The sequence below is a fragment of the Fusarium oxysporum genome, chromosome II (assembly GCF_013085055.1).
Source record: "Fusarium oxysporum Fo47 chromosome II, complete sequence".
Lineage (NCBI taxonomy): Eukaryota > Fungi > Ascomycota > Sordariomycetes > Hypocreales > Nectriaceae > Fusarium > Fusarium oxysporum.
In genome coordinates, this window is record NC_072841.1 from 5,258,255 (window position 1) to 5,275,107 (window position 16,853).

Below are 16,853 nucleotides of genomic sequence, written 5' to 3' on the forward strand. Positions count from 1 at the left end.
AGCTAGACATGAGATTTGCTTTAAAAGCATGGTAATAGGTGATGCGAGTTTTTAGAATTTAGCTTCGGATAGTGCCTATCCGGTCGGGGTAAGGAAAGGATACTGCTTATCCGGGACCCACGTGATTATTCATTGTCAAATCGTCCCGCCCCACAACTGCCAACTGATGACTGAAACTTCCACTGATCATAGAACCTGCAATCGCTAACTGCAGCATTACAGCATCTCATGTCTAATGTCAATCCTGGCGAGAAAAGGGTGAGGCAGAGAGTGTCTGTTGCCTGCCTTCCTTGTCGCCAAAAGCGGATACGGGTAAGTCATGACGTAACCAGTTCTTTTTCCCGCTGTGCCTAGTCTCATAACCCGATAGTGCGATGGAGCGTTACCTGTCTGTACCTCTTGCACAGCTAAAGAAATTTCATGTGAATACAATTTTACTGATAACAAGCGCAAGTAAGGCTATTTCTTGACCATTTGGATAAAGCCGTGGGAGACTGACCAGGTCACAGACCTCCCAGTAAAGCCTATGTTCAAGCTTTGGAAGGTCGAATACGCTGCCTGGAGGAGCAACTAAGCTCAAGGAATGAGATGTCGGCCTCACAATTTACAGCAGACAATGAAGATGCTAGCATGATAATGTCCTTTGACTCTATTGACGACAGTGGGGATCAAAATCTACTATCTGCACTGACGGGACTCATGGGGCGTTTCAATATTGGCGACGATGGACAGCTGCACTACTTCGGGTCTCAAAGCAACTATCATCTCATGAACAGTATCTCAGACAAAAGTTCTATGGAGTCGACCGTCTCTCTGCAAAGACGAGGTCTTGCTGCGGTAGAGCGTATGGGAAAGAATATGCCACTGTCAATAGCACTTCAAGAGCATCTGCTTGAGCTTTATTGGACTTGGCAACATCCTTGGAATTACATCATCCACAAGGAAGTGTTTTCCCGTGCCTTTCGGAGCAGAACATATGATAGATACTGCACACCATTGCTTCTTTCGGCTATATTTGCTCTTGCTTGTCGGTTTTCGGATTGCAAAGAACTACGCACTGTTGGCGAAGACCCCAACACCGCTGGATCGGCTTTCTTTGAACAAGCCAAGATTTTATTTCTATACGAGAGTCAAGCGCCCATCATTGCCACTGTCCAAGCGGCAGCGCTGATGAGTATGAGAGCATTGTCAGATGGTCAGGAAGCATTGGGTTGGTTATACTGCGGTATGTAAAAGTCACAAACCCGGCGATCTGGCTTATTGACCTATTGTAGGTAATGCGGTCCGCATGGCGCTAAATCTTGGGCTGAACATTGATTGTTCCCAATGGGTGACATCAGGCCTTATCAGTGAAGATGAAGCTGAAGTCAGGAAGGTGACATGGTGGGGGTGTTTTGTCCTCGACAAGTACGTTTCCACCTTTGATATAAAGTTCCCATTATAACTTGCTTCAGGCTTTTCTCAATTGCAGTGGGTAGGCCTGGATGCACCAGAAAATCTCACATTACGTGCCCAAAACCAAGTTTGAGTCATGAGGTCGAATTCGAGCCTTGGAACCCAAATCTTGGTTCTGCTCCGGTTGTTTCAGCAACAGTAATGCCAAGCCGTGCTGTCTCGACTGGGCATTACGCTGCGGAATGCTTGTCACTTGCTTCTGAAGCCATGGATCAAATGTTTGGCGTTCCATTATATATCCCCGGTTTCGTTCTGTGTCACTTACTTGTGTTAGATATGCACCAAATAGTGGACTATCAGCCAAAGACGTGGAAGATGTTGTCGCCAGAACAGACGTTGAGTTACGCGCACTCTATCTGAGCCTACCGAGCCATCTCCGGCTGCCACCGTCACTTCAGTCACCCATACCTGCCCATATATATCAATTACAGCAAGTTCAGACGTCGACTCTCATAGGCATGCCAGAACTAACCTCGAGGCTTAGCATGCAATATCATGTTAACCTTATCTTATTACACCGACCTCTCTTAGAAGTGTCTCCAGGTATTCGCAAGTGCCATTCGACGTTGTCTTCCTGGCAAAGCTCGCATATAAAGACTTGCCGGGAATCAGCGTCGGAGGTGGTAAAGCTTTTGCGTTCATATAACCAGCATTATACGTTGGTAAGTTTCTCCCACCTGTTCTTCCTGCTTTCATGTATATTTGGCTAATCGAGCATTACATGCAGCGATATGCATCTTTGGCCACTGTCCAGGTAGCTTTCACAGCCGCTATCGTCCACCTAGCTGATATCGAAAATTCATCGTACAAACAACATGCTTTACGAGATTTTGAAACTTGTCTCAATGCGTTGGAAGAGATGAGATCCACATGGTCCGCGTGGAGTTCAAAGGCCTTACGGGAAATCCACAATGTTCAAGAAGAATGGTCTATACTGGATTGTCTGGGGACGTAGGGTAAAATCTGCCTAATGTGGAATTTCAGTTCATGGATACTATTACTTATAACATTCATAATACAGTAGTAACTTTGTGCATTCTACATCGCGATATACTTGTGAAAGCCAAACCAATATACCCTATCTTTGGCAACCTGCCAGATCGTAGTGACGGTTGTCTATATCATTGTCGGAATTATTGTTTACTATTATTGCGGTTCATATGTTGCACCGCCTGCCCTCGGGTTGGCTGGCCCACTGTGTAATAGCTGCACCTAACCATTACGCCATGAGGCAAAAGATTGGCTAATAACTGCTATTATAGCAATTACAGTGGTGTATACAGCTGCTTATAGAAGCCTTACAGCGCTGTTACGGGCACGAATTGTAACACCCTGATTAAGAAGGTTAATAAGTAATAAGCTAATTAGAGTTAAATTACTTATAGGTAGGATTACAATACTCTAGGAGCTACTATAATATAAAAATTATATAATTTAACCACTCTAATAATCCCTTTAAATTACCTTTAGTATATAAATTATATTTATTTTATTATAATCCTAGCAGTTATATTATTTAAAAGTCGAAATACCAGTCTAGCAACGCGTAAAGTGAAGCCAAAGGCCTTAAAGCAAGATAACAAAATAAGGTGTTTATTTTTAACATAACACAATATAAGGCATCATACACTACGCCAAAAAACACAATAACCTTAATGTTAAGTCTCAGCAGACCACACAGCTGCTGCCTTGAACCTTAAGATCTAACTGAATAAGTGGCCTTAATCCATGAGCATAAAGAAGATGTTTTCCCTGTTACGACCCCGCGGTTACGTCACGTGTACCCCACATTTTTCAACCTATCATTAGATGATCCAGAATGATCACGATCTCGACCGTGATTGCTCATAAAGGATCACGAAGCAGACCGTGATCTCTTTCCCAGGATCACGACTATAACTATAATTACCTAAAGAATCACTTTAGTATATAGAATACATTTATTTGTACTTTCATAGATTCTAGCTTACTAGCTATTAATAAAACTTCTTTATATTAATTAAGCCTAATATGCATTAAGTCTACTATTAAGAGATATAATACTTCGATAAGCTTAGTATTATACCCTATGTAATCTGCTAATAATAAACCTAGTACGGCTTAGTTTATCTATAGTTAGGAACTAACCATTATATATTAATAGCTCTTATTTAGACTATACTGCATAATACTAAGTAATATAAATATAATATCTGTAAATATTAACCCTATCTAATAGCAAAATATAGCTGCTAACCTTTAGGGTTATTAGCCTATAGCACCTGCTAATCCTGCACTAGTTAATTACCTGCTAACTAACCAGAATATAGATAATACAGATAACTCTTCCCAGAGTTTTAACGACTCAGAAGTTAAATAACTTTGCAAGCAACTTAGGAATATCACTAATAAGATAAATAAAATGTAATAAATACTAGAAGAATTTACCACTTTATAGTACTAGCAGAATTAAAGTAATAATAATACCTAGCAGGAGATATATAACTTGGCCTTGGCAGCTAATAATAGGAGAGACCTAGGAGAAGTCCTTAAGCCTAGCCTGCCTAAGTACTTTAATAAAACCCTAAGTAAGCTACTTATATTCCTTACTTAAAGCTAAGCCTTTATTATATACTATCCGAATTAGTTTTGCAATAATTCTGCCAAAGTAATATATATGGCTAGAAGACTTATTAAAACTGCAGCCTAATGGTTTTAACCTATTATAAATGACTATATGATAAACCTACCTTATAAACTATAACTATAAACTGCTTTGCTCTTTAGAGAAAATAGATATTATAAGATAAAAGAAGTACTTAAGATGGTATTTAGAACTATTAATAAAAAAGGCTAAGCAGAAAGGAAAATTAAAACACTTAAATAAACCGGATTAGTATCTACCCTAGGAGTTAAGTTTTTATAACTTATAAGTAAATTACCCTAGGACTAGGATATATTAATATTATTCTTTTTTAATGCACTTAAGGAATAAGTTTAATAAGAACTATAGGAGAAAGATTATCCTAGAATACTAGTTAAATATATTAATATGGCAGTTAAGATTAATAACTAATAGTTTACCTAGAGAACTTATAATTTACGAGGAAATAAAGGATAATAAGATAATAAACCCTGATACTATGCTAACTAAGGAAGAACCTAATAAACTAATATATCCTATGGCACCGAAGTAGGACTAATAGCTATTAGAATAACTAAATGAGATAAATCTAAGGTTACTTATTATAACTATAATAAGAAAGAATACTATAAATAAGAATATAAAAACCCTATTAAAACTAACTAAAAATATAAACTAATACCTAAGGGTAAGAAAATCAATATAGTTAAGAAAAACAATAAACCACAGATAGTAATTAAAACTATTAATATAATAAGAAAAGGCAGATATAATATAACCCAAGTGCTATATATTAATAAGTTCGACCTATCTCTTAAAGTATATAACCTATTTCTTAGTAAAGAAGAAACTCTTAAAAAATACTACTAAAATTTAGAACCAGAATAACAACCCGTACTAGGATACACAGCCCTTATAGCAATAGTTTATATATAAAGCAAGGGTAAAAGATAAGCAAAGAAGAGAGCATATAACACAAAGAGACAAGAAGACCCTAAGTTCAGAAGAAAAAAAAGCAAATAACAGAAACAACAAAGACTAAAAGCAAAATAAGATGCAGAAGTTAAACTTAAATAGGTACCTATACCTAAACTAGAAATATAATATCCTACCAAAGGAAAATCCGTTTTTATGGTTAGAAAGGGAAAAAAAGTTAACCCTAACCTAAATAGTAAACTAAGTACTAAAAAAGTCAACTAAGAAATTAATAACATTCCTATTAAAATCACCTTATGATAATTAAATTAATATATTAATAACCTTAACTACTTAGAATCTTATAGAATTTAAAGAGAATCTAATGCTAAGAAACTTAAAATTAAGAACGAAAGAATAGTCTAGAATACCCCTATTATACCATAATATAATAAATTTAATTAATGCTTCTAGACCAGTAAACATCAGAAGTATATAGAACTTGCCAAAGAACAAGCAATCACAGAACAAGACGATGATATCTATATCCGAGTATATATAAAGGAGATATTAGAAGATCCTATAACTCCAGAAGAATATATATAAGCCAAAAGGGACCTAAGGAGGTACCCTAACTATCCGAATCATAAGCAGATAGCATAGATATTATATATATAACACTACTACTTAAGACACCAGTAAGATAAGATAGCAAATAACTACTTCCTAGTATAAGTTCTAGAATATTAAGAATAAAGACCCTACCTAATTATTAATACAGTTAGGTACTAAGTTATAAAGAGATATAGGGGATCTTAAGTAGTAAAACTAGAAGCTTACATAGAGATATAAGAATAAGCTTTAGCATATATTTAAAATTCTTAATATATTATGTAGTAGAGATAAAAAGTATAATAAGAAATTAAGATTACTAAAGATAAAGCATTTAAATAAGAACTTAGTTAAATTAATAAAGATATTACTTAATAGGAAGAAGAACTATCCTAAAATAAATAAGATATCTCTTAATAACTAGATAAATAATAGCTATAAACCTAATTAATATAAACCAAAGAAGAAAAAGGAAGACCCCTTACTAAGGAAGAAAAAGCAGATATTATCCTAGATCACAAAGTAGGAAAGATAGAAGCTGCTTACTAATAGAAACTAGCCACCTAGAACGAATGTCCCGATGATATTAACTGCACCAAGAGCAAATACAGCATAGACCACCCCTGGGGAAAAGGCATGCGCTATCTATAACAGAGCAATAGATAGGTAAGAAATCAAAGGCTAAACTACCTAAGAAAGCTCTAAGAATAATAACAAAAAGACGCTAATAAACCTGCTTAGAACTAAAAGTCAGAATTAAGGGTAAGTAGCTAAGTGTACTTATAGATAGCAGAGCTAATATAAATTTTATTTCCCCTATAATAGTTAATAAATTAAGGCTACTATAGAGAGATAAGAATAACTTATATATAGTATATAACAGATAAGGAGAAACCTATCTCTATAAAGATAGAAATATTACCAGAGAGATTAATTACCTTAAAGTATTTATTAACAGAAGGAATTAAGGTATTAACTTTAATATTATCCTAGTATAGAGATATAACCTAGTACTTAGATACCTATAGCTATTATGCTATAACTTATAATTTAACTGGAGAACTAGCTAGGTAAACTGCAAAGATTACCCTTTAGATAATAAAAGCGATTTAGGCTATAATATAAGATCTTAAACTTCAACTAAAAAGAGCAGCAAAGATAAAAGTAATAAAGTATTGCCATTTCCAAAAGGAATATAATATAAGTACTATAAAGGTAAGGTTAAATGCATTAGATAAATAATAATATCTCTTAAAAGATAATTTAAATAACTAAACTAAGATATTAAATAGATAAAATAAATTACTATAAAGGAATCTAATAAATAACTTAAGAATATACTACTAAAGTATTATATCTATAAGAAGTTATTTTAAGAAGAATTAAATATAAAGTTACCCTAATATACAGATTATAATAATAAAATCATATTAAAAGATAGAAAGAATCTAAAATTCTTCCCTATCTATAATCTATCTTAAGATAAGTTAGAAATACTTAGAGAATAAATAAACGATATAATATAAAAAGGATATATCAGACCCTTAAAATCCTTAGCAGGATATGCGGTTATGTTTATACTAAAACCTAATTCGAATAAACTCAGACTTATAGTGGATTATTAATAACTTAATAAGATTACAGAAAAAGATAAAATACTATTACCGCTTATTACTAAACTTAAGGATTGACTATTTAGCAAAAAATGGTTTACCGCCCTTAATCTTAAATCCGCTTATAACCTTATTTAAATTAAGGAAGGTAATAAATAGAAAACAGCCTTTTAAACGAAATATAGACTATTTAAATATTTAGTTATGCCTTTTAGATTAACTAATATACCTGCAGTATTCTAATGTATAATTATAAATATACTTTAAGAATATCTTAATATCTTTATAGTTTACTACCTAGATAATATTCTTATCTTCTCTGACATAGAAGAAGAGCATATAGAATATATCTATAAGGTTTTAAAAGCACTATAAGACGCTAATATGCTTGTTAAACTTACCAAAAGTCACTTTTATTAGTCTTAAGTAATATACTTAGGATATAAAATCTTATATAACGAAATCAGGATAAATAAATAAAAGATTGCAGTAGTTACTAAATAGAAAGTTCTAATATTAGTAAAAGAAACCTAATCCTTCCTAGGATTTACTAACTACTACTAATGATTTATTAAAGGTTTTAGTAAAATTGCTATCCCTCTTACTAAGATTACTAAAAAGGATAAATAATTCTAATAGAATAATAAAGTATAATAAGCTTTTAAGCAGCTTAAATTCGCTATTTTAAGTAAACCTATCCTAGTTATATTTAACCCTAATCAGCAAGTTAAACTTAAAACTAATGCTTCTGACTTTGCCTTAGAAGGATAAATAGGATAATAAGATAATAATGGCATATTATACCTTATTGCTTTTTACTCTTATAAGATATATAGAGCAGAACTTAACTACCCTATTTATAATAAAGAATTCCTAGCTATTATTAACTATTTTAAAGAATTTAGATACTACCTTAGAGGAAGTAAATATCTAGTAAAAGTATTTACTAACTATAAGAATATAGCTTACTTTATAACTATATAAGAGCTAAACTAATAATAACTATATTATGCTAAATATCTATATAAATTCGACTTTACTATAGCGCACTATAAAGGAACTAATAATAAATATGCAGATGCTATTAGCCGATAACCCGATTTCGATATAGGAACTATTAAAACTAAAGAATAACTCTTAGAGACTAACTCTAAGGGAGAATATTAGTTTACTCAATTAGTTAAGATAATTATAAAAATAATAAAAGGAATAAAAGCCTTATTAAAAGAAGAATATAACTTCCTTTGCAAATTTTATTTATACCCCCTATATAGACATTAAGGAGTTAAGAAAATAATAAAATAACTCTAGGAATAAGGGTATAAGTATAAGAAAAAAGACATTAAAAAAGTCATTAGGCAATATAACTTATGCATAAGGATAAAAGCATAAAGATATAAACCTTATAGATAATTATAACTACTATTAGTGGCATAATAACCTTAGGACTTAATTATAATAGACTTTATAACTAAACTACCTTTATTAGAAGAACCCTTAACTAGAATCTTCTATAATAGTATTATAGTTATTATTAACTAACTTATGAAATTCTCTTACTACCTATCCTACAGAGAATTAACAGATATAGAAGAACTTTCTTATGTTTTTTACTGATATATTATTAGCATATATAAGTTACCTATAGAAATCCTTTCGGATAGAGGACCTATATTTATAGTAATATTTTGGCAATTACTTATAGCATAACTTAGATTAAACCACTGACTTATAATAATATTTAGACTATAAGTTAATAAATAAACTAAACAAATAAACTAAGTACTTAAATAATACCTATAGTATTATATTAACTATAAATAAAATAATTAAGTTAAAAAACTACTAATAGCCTAATTTGCCTATAATACTATATATAATAAAAGTATAAAGCTTATACCGGCTTATGCTAATTTTAGATTTATACCTAATGCATATTATAATATGTAATAAGAAAAATTAATTAATCTAGCTGCTATACTTAAAAGTAATAACCTTAAAAACCTATATAAAGAAATAAAAATAGAACTTGAATTTATTAGAAAATACATAAAGAACTATTATAACCTAAAACGGTTAAAGAGACTAACCTTTTCAGAGGGAGATATGGTCTACCTAGCCATAAAAAACATTAAAACAGATTAACTAACTTATAAATTAGACTATAAATTTATCAGACCCTATAAGGTATTATAAAGAATTTCAGAAAATAACTATAAACTAGACCTATTACTAAAGGTTAGGCTCTATCCAGTCTTTCATGTTTTACTACTTAAATTAGCAGTAGATATAATATAAGTTAAGATAGATAATAAACTATAAGAAATTTTAAGACTAGAAGTCTATAAAGCAGAAGCAATTAGGAAGACCTATATAAGAGATAGTTAAAGGGAATATCTTATAAAATAGAAAAACTACCTAGAAAACGAAAATATATAAGAACCTTTAAAACACCTTATTAATGCCTAACAACTCCTAAAGAACTTCCACTAACCCTAGAACTCCTTAAAGGCCTAACATCATTAAACTTATCACCAAGGCCCAAGGACGCCCAGTTAATATCATTAGGAATGCCTAATAATTAAAGATTATTAACTACCTATTCCTTATAAGACTATAGAGCAGGAAGAATATTATCTTCCTTATTTAACTCTTATATTCCCTGCTTAAATAGCTTAGCACCTTATTCTTTTACCCTCTTCTTAATCTTATAAATCCATTATAAATAACTTACTGCCTCAGCTAGAAAGGACTGCAATTCTATAAGCTCCTTATAAAGAATTAACACCTTATTACCCGCCTCTTCCTCCTAAGCTTCTAATTTCTCTTGCTAATCTACCAAATAATTCACTATTAAGATTAATATATATTAAGAAAAAGGAATAAAGCATATATATAAGTAGATATAATATAAACGCCGTCATAGGAATGACCTCGATAAATACACTTAAGATAATAACTAGACTTTTTAATATTATTAAAATAATATTCTTTCTTGTTTTTAAAACAGTATATATATAGTATTGCAGCAGGAAGACTATTCTTAGTTGCAAAATAATAGAGTAAAGTATAATCCTTAGTTATATCCCTTCTCTTAGATACCTTATTACCAGACTCAAATAATAACTTAATCGCCTCTTATGGAATAATTAGTTTCTTAGACTTCTTAGATGAATATTTCGTTATGCAACCTGATATCGTGTTAGTATCCTAGGAAAATTAATATAGGTTTAAGTTATAACCTACTAAGACGAGATTAGCCTAATAGGTAATATATAGGTCTTAAGGACAAGACCTAATAGAGAGGAGATATTATATTATAACCCTGCGGTTATATTATATATACCCTATATTTTTTAACCTATTATTAAATAATCTAGAATAATTATAATCTTAACCGTAATTACTCATAAAGGATTACAAAGCAGACCGTAATCCCTTTCCTAGGATTACGACTATAACTATAATTACCTAAAGAATCACTCTAGTATATAAAATATATTCATTTGCACTTTCATAGATTCTAGCTTACCAGCTATTAATAAAACTTCTTTACATTAATTAAGCCTAACATGCATTAAGTCTACCATTAAGAGACATAACACTTCGACAAGCTTAGTATCACGCCCTACGCAATCTGCTAATAATAAACCTAGCACGGCTTAGTTTATCCACAGTTGGGAACTAACCGTCACATTCCCATCCTTGGCAGCAGTTATGTTATATATATCTTATATTTTTCTTCTAATTAGAAGTAGTTATTATATACTAAGGGATTTTATAAGTAACTACTAAGACCTAGTTATTAATATTTAATTAAAAATACTAGTAATTCTTAAAATTACTAATAACTCTAAGAATTACTTAATATATTTAACTACTACTTTGCATACCCCCTAACTCTGCCTATTTAGTAATAGTTTTAATATTATAATAGCTATTAATAATATATATACTTTATTTTACTAATTATAGATTTTAAAGATATTTAATTATTTCTTAAGGCTAAGTTATAAACTTAAGAAAAAAAAGGTTAAAGGAATTTATATTAGAAGTAATATACTAGGGTAATTAACTTATAGCAGGAAACTTCTATCTTAAGGTGTCTAGATATCTTCACTGAATATGTTGGATGTCGGGAGGGTACTGGCTTTATGGTATTTGATAAGACATGCATAACCCATAGTTAGCAAGCCGCTTGAATAAAACTTATCACTAGGTTCTCTGTGCTGATAAAAGCTCTCAGCCACAAGTTTCAACTGCAAATAACACATCTCGCTCACAACCTAGACATTATACCACAAGCCCTGACCCATTGCTAGAGCATAAGGCGAATACAACTTATTATCTTCACTCCCTAGCTATTGGTGCCATAATACTGTGACATATTCCCAACAGCCATCATATCCTCAAAGCTGATAATACGATCCAGCTCAAGAAAGTCATTGTTCATCAAAGTTTGAGATATTATGAACAAGTCATCCCTTGAGATTGTAGTTGGGGATTGTGAGTCGACATGCCACTGTTCGTTGCTTAATTGATCTGGATAATGCATTCCGGGTGTCAAGTTATTGACGGTGTTATTGACGGCCGGTGGCATATTTGTCTTGGTGGGGGCGTGAATGTTTCGGGCGGCTCCGGAAATGTCGAGTCTCGAACTGAAAATAGGACCTTCAACTTCAAGGGCCGAGACTGAGCCTGGTATGCTTTGGCCTGTAGCTGCTCTCTGGGAATGTTGGTGTTGACTCTGCAGGCTGTTGAATAGTTGGTCAAAGAAGTTGGAGGTCTTCTTTGTTTGATCTACCTGTTCAAGACCAGCCCATCGATTAGACATATCTGTCAAGTTATCCATCAGAATTTGGAATTCCTTTGACAAAGGAGCATTGTAGTATTGAGAGTGAACTGCAAGACTGCGTCAGAGATGGCCAGACAAGTCTCCTAGATTCTTACCTAGCAGAGTTCTGGCACTGACGAAAGCGCATATTCCCATTTGTGGTGGCACAGGACGAGCTGATGGGGATCCTCCGAGGTACTTGGTCGTGATATTCGCTGTCTCGATTGCAGCATTGAGGCAATTCTGAGCGCTGAACTGACTAGGTAGATTCAGGCCGAGAAGCTCAGAGTCCGGGTATGCAATACGCTCGTGGAGGAGGATGACAGACGTGTTGTGCGTCGCATTGGCTAGTGTCATGCTGGGGTCCATTACGCCAGGCATTATCTTGCGCGATATGCCCGAGTCTTTCCATTGCTGAGGCAAATACATCTTCCAACTACCATTGTCAGTAACAAACACGACTTAAAGACCAACACTTACTGTACTAAACGGAGATCGAGTTCCTTGAACTTGGTCAACCAAAGAGAAACCTCCTGCCTGTTGGTGAAGTCCACGGCAGGTTGCAGGAAGGTCTTCGATATCTGGCTGAGTGAATCGATGGACTGAATGTAATAAGCTAAAGCGCCCATCTTCGATATGTCCCCATGTGTCCTGTCGCTGGCTCGAATGCTATAAGCACTCGCTGGTCGTTCTGCACCACCAGCATTACTTCCAACAGAATAACAAGGACTCGTACCGTGACCGCTTTGTGCTGCAGGCTGGCCCCAATTCCCAAAGTAGGGTGTGACAGCTGGCTCATTATGAAACCAACTCCCGCCGCATATGGGCAGCCTTCGGCGAACATCCTCTGAATCGATGCCTGGATTCCATCTGAGATATGTTAGATAGCTGAGTGAAGGGAGAGCATAGAGATCTCACCCTTTGATAATAGATGAAATTCTATCAAGGATGAAAATATTCCAGAAGATCCGTCTTCGCTCCTCCTCTTCCAGCCAGTCTCGTGGTTCTGGTAGCGATGAGCTATCTGATAATAACCCTCTCTTGCGTTCATGCATTTCAGGTTCGACGGACAATCCCATGTATTCGACTGTTCTTGTCAGAGACCCAACAATGGGCCAGGCTTTTTCCAAGTTGCCATTTCCGATCTGAATCGTTAGTGGAAGTGTTATTATAGTCAGGGAATGTGACGCACCTCCGTAAATGCAATCATAATGAGTGCTTGCAAGTTCTCTGTCCTTAGACCCTCCATTGCACCCATCATCACACTCGTTCGCAGTCTTGACGTCTCGCTACTGATAAAAGTGTCGTCCAGCGGTTTATCATTGATCTCGACATAGCGCAGAGAGGCTATCATCATTGCTTCAAGCACAATCGTCATGCGTTGCTCAGTGTCTCTCTGAACACGTTCATGAAACCCTCTCATGATTACCATTGGGATCCATGGCTGGATATTATCAAAGTGTGCCTCAAGCAGTTTGTCCAAATGGTTCTGGACAATGTCGATCCTGCAAACCGAGGCTTGGCGAGTTCGTTGATGGGTAATATCTCCATTACTGGATTGGTGTTGCTCTTGGGCAATATCTCGCCTTTGTCTCTTGAATAATGCGTGGACCTTTCTGTATGGGTCATATTCATATTGTCTTTTGCGAGTCGGCTCAATGTTTTTATTCAGCTTTTGTAACTCACCAGCGAGCGTAGAAAGGATTGCTTCCAGAGGCGCTGAGCTGCTACTACTTGTTCTATCGGCCGAGAGATGGCAATTTGTGCCTTCAGAGTCTCGTGTGCCCTCCTCAAGGGCTGAGCCGAACAATGCTTTCTCGACCTTTTCTGTCGTTCTCAATGAGCATGCGTCTTGCTGGAGCGCTGGACTTGACTTAGCTCATACCTAATCGCTGATTGAGACTCTCGACAGCGCCGCCTTTCAATCCTGGCTTCGTCCGACGGTTTTCGTAAACACAAGGTGCTCCTGCATGATGTGAACAAGAGGAACTTCGATGCTAGTCCTGGCTGTTTACTCACCCAATCGCTCACAATTGGAACAAGCTGGTCTCTGTCTGGAACACTTGAGTTTCCGTTTCCGGCAGCCACTGCAAGATGGGAGCTCGGCTTCGGGGGAGTCATCGTGCGACAAATCCATCGTGTCCGGAAGTGTCGTGAAAGTTGGAACGAGGTCGAATCATTTTTACCGTCGGCGAACTTGCCGCTAACATGGCTGGCTAGCTGGCTTGGCTCAAATCTGAGTGGATGGCGACGATCTTGTTTGTTCCCCACTCGACTTTGCTACGATTCATTTGCCAGCTGTATTACCCCGCAAACCGATTCGGTAGCTCACTGTTGGCGATGATGATTGGTGGTGGCCAAAGTGGAATGCTGTCACGAGGGTTGTGGCAGGGAACATTCCCTGCGCTAGAACACATTGGGCACGGTTCTCGCATAATTATCGGCCGATGCTTCAACCGAGGATACACCCAGCTCTCCAGGGTAACACTCATGCTACACTATTGCTGCCATGGACTCTCCAATCAGGGATATTAATGACCTGGTCTGCAGTTCCACAGGATATTTGAAGACATTTTGTCGGATACCTGTGCGAGTGACGGCTGTTTACTCCGAAGGAATTTGTCTGTAATTGGTAGAAAAAGGTCTTGTTTCGAGATTCTATTGACAGCATGTTGTGATTCAAAATTTGGCGTTGTCCAGACTCATCGCGACAGTCCAGCCGCATCAACTCTTATTCCAACACAAACCGTCACCATGCTCAAACCTCAGGCTAACGCTTCTCGAGAGCTTGTCTCACTGGATGGTGTCTGGAACTTTGCCCTCTCCCAATCAGTCGACATTGACGATGAAAGAGCTTGGGAACGGAACATACCGCCAGAGCTCCAAGTTCCTGTTCCCGCCAGCTACAACGACATTTTCATTGACTCCAATATTCGCAATCATGTTGGTTGGGTCTACTACCAAAGGCGCTTCACCATCCCACTTAGCTGGTCTCAACAGCGTTACTTTCTGCGCTTTGACGCTGCCACGCATCGAGGGCGTGTGTACGTTGATGATCAATTCGTAGCTGAGCATATTGGGGGCTACACTCCATTCGAGGTGGACATCTCGGACATTGTCCAGCCTGGCAAGCAGGTTCGCCTTACTGTGGCGGTTAACAGTGAACTTGACTGGCATACTATTCCACCGGGAAGGATTGAGACACTCAAGAATGGCAAGCGAAAGCAACATTATCAACATGACTTCTTCAACTATGCAGGGCTTGCGAGATCCGTATGGCTATTCAATGTGCCCAGTATCTCTGTCAAGGATATCACAGTTGTCGCCAAAGTAGAGGGGACTACTGGTGTTGTGGACTTCAATATTGCTACAAGTATCCCTCTCGACCATCACTCAATCAATGTGACACTCTTGGACGAAGATGAATGTCCCGTCAGTCACTCTTCTGAATTGAATGGCTCTCTGATCGTTGAATCGGTTCACCTTTGGCAACCAGGAGCTGCGTATCTGTACCGACTTCGTGCGCAAGTATTCTCTGGGAACACGGTAGTAGATACTTATGATCTACCAGTTGGAATAAGAACAGTCGAGGTCTCGGGAAACAAGTTTCTTATCAATGGAAAGCCATTATACTTCACAGGATTTGGTAAACACGAAGATACACCAATTCGAGGCAAGGGTCACGACCCAGCCTACATGATCCACGACTTCCAGTTGATGAAGTGGATGGGAGCCAACTCTTTCCGGACTTCACATTACCCATACGCAGAAGAGGTTCTTGAGTACGCGGACCGTCACGGAATTGTTGTCATAAACGAGACAGCCGCAGTTGGCCTCAACCTCACTATTGTTGCTGGGCTCTTTGGGCATAAGCCGATACCGACCTTCTCACCAGAGACGATGAACGACGAAACACGCGCCGCCCACGCTCAAGCCATACGTGAGCTCATCGCTCGAGATAAGAATCACCCCAGTGTTGTCATGTGGACGATTGCAAATGAACCTGCAGCCAGTGAGCCTGGTGTCAGGGAGTACATGGAGCCTCTTGTCAAACTAAACCGCGAATTGGATCCGACACGCCCTATCTGCTTCGCCAACGAGAATCAAGCCAACATTCACACTGATCTCATTGCTGATCTATTTGATGTGATATGCCTCAATAGGTACTACGGCTGGTATCTGAATACTGGTGACCTCGAAGAAGCAGAGCAAGGTTTAGAGGAATGTCTGCGAAGCTGGGAGGGAAAATACAACAAGCCAATCATCATGACGGAGTATGGTGCTGATACTCTGGCTGGACTGCATACGGTTGGAGATATTCCCTGGAGTGAGGAATATCAGAGCCGGGTCTTGGAAATGTCCCATCGAGTCTTTGATAGGGTGAAGAGTGTAGTCGGAGAGCAAGTCTGGAATTTTGCAGATTTCCAGACCCCCTCTAGCTTCATTTTCAGGGTTGATGGTAACAAGAAAGGTGTATTTACGCGGGATCGGAGACCAAAGAGTGCTGTGCAGGTGTTGAGGAAGAGGTGGACTCAGATGATAGCTAACAATTAACTATCTCTATGTATACAGAACTATTAAATTATAAATCCTGTTGAACTAAAATTACGCTATTATGTATGAAGCAGGTCCCAAACTATGCTTTGCTAGTTCTCCAAGCATGATAACAAGTTAAATAGATATTGTCATGATCTTCACAAGACCGGCTTTTCCATGAGGCCCAACGCCAAAACACCTTGTCTACTGCATCGAAACCATTCAATCAACATTCTGCGGACAGCTGTCCGGTGGCGGCCAAACA

At 36.7% G+C, this 16,853-nt stretch overlaps 3 protein-coding genes across 3 annotated transcripts; 2 read left to right on the plus strand and 1 right to left on the minus strand.

Moving 5' to 3' along the window:
* Window positions 1–215: 215 nt before the first annotated feature.
* FOBCDRAFT_177814 (nitrogen assimilation transcription factor nit-4) lies at window positions 216–2,445 on the plus strand. The gene is made up of 8 exons (XM_059608536.1): window positions 216–312; window positions 371–453; window positions 510–1,225; window positions 1,275–1,407; window positions 1,455–1,673; window positions 1,730–1,897; window positions 1,940–2,117; window positions 2,183–2,445. Exons 1-8 carry the CDS (start codon window positions 229–231, stop codon window positions 2,408–2,410), a joined length of 1,809 nt encoding a protein of 602 aa, XP_059464286.1. The 5' UTR covers window positions 216–228; the 3' UTR covers window positions 2,411–2,445.
* A 9,130-nt stretch (window positions 2,446–11,575) lies between these two features.
* Window positions 11,576–14,189, minus strand: FOBCDRAFT_126910 (fungal-specific transcription factor domain-containing protein; the record flags this gene model as incomplete). The annotated part of the gene is made up of 7 exons (XM_054703542.1): window positions 11,576–12,120; window positions 12,169–12,488; window positions 12,533–12,922; window positions 12,971–13,197; window positions 13,245–13,879; window positions 13,938–14,018; window positions 14,072–14,189. 7 exons carry the CDS (start codon window positions 14,187–14,189, stop codon window positions 11,576–11,578), a joined length of 2,316 nt encoding a protein of 771 aa, XP_054559517.1.
* A 617-nt stretch (window positions 14,190–14,806) lies between these two features.
* Window positions 14,807–16,606, plus strand: FOBCDRAFT_126968 (glycoside hydrolase superfamily; the record flags this gene model as incomplete). Its single annotated transcript, XM_031174966.2, has 1 exon — window positions 14,807–16,606. The coding sequence occupies one exon, from the start codon at window positions 14,807–14,809 to the stop codon at window positions 16,604–16,606; it is 1,800 nt and encodes a 599-aa protein (XP_031051751.2).
* Window positions 16,607–16,853: the final 247 nt, after the last annotated feature.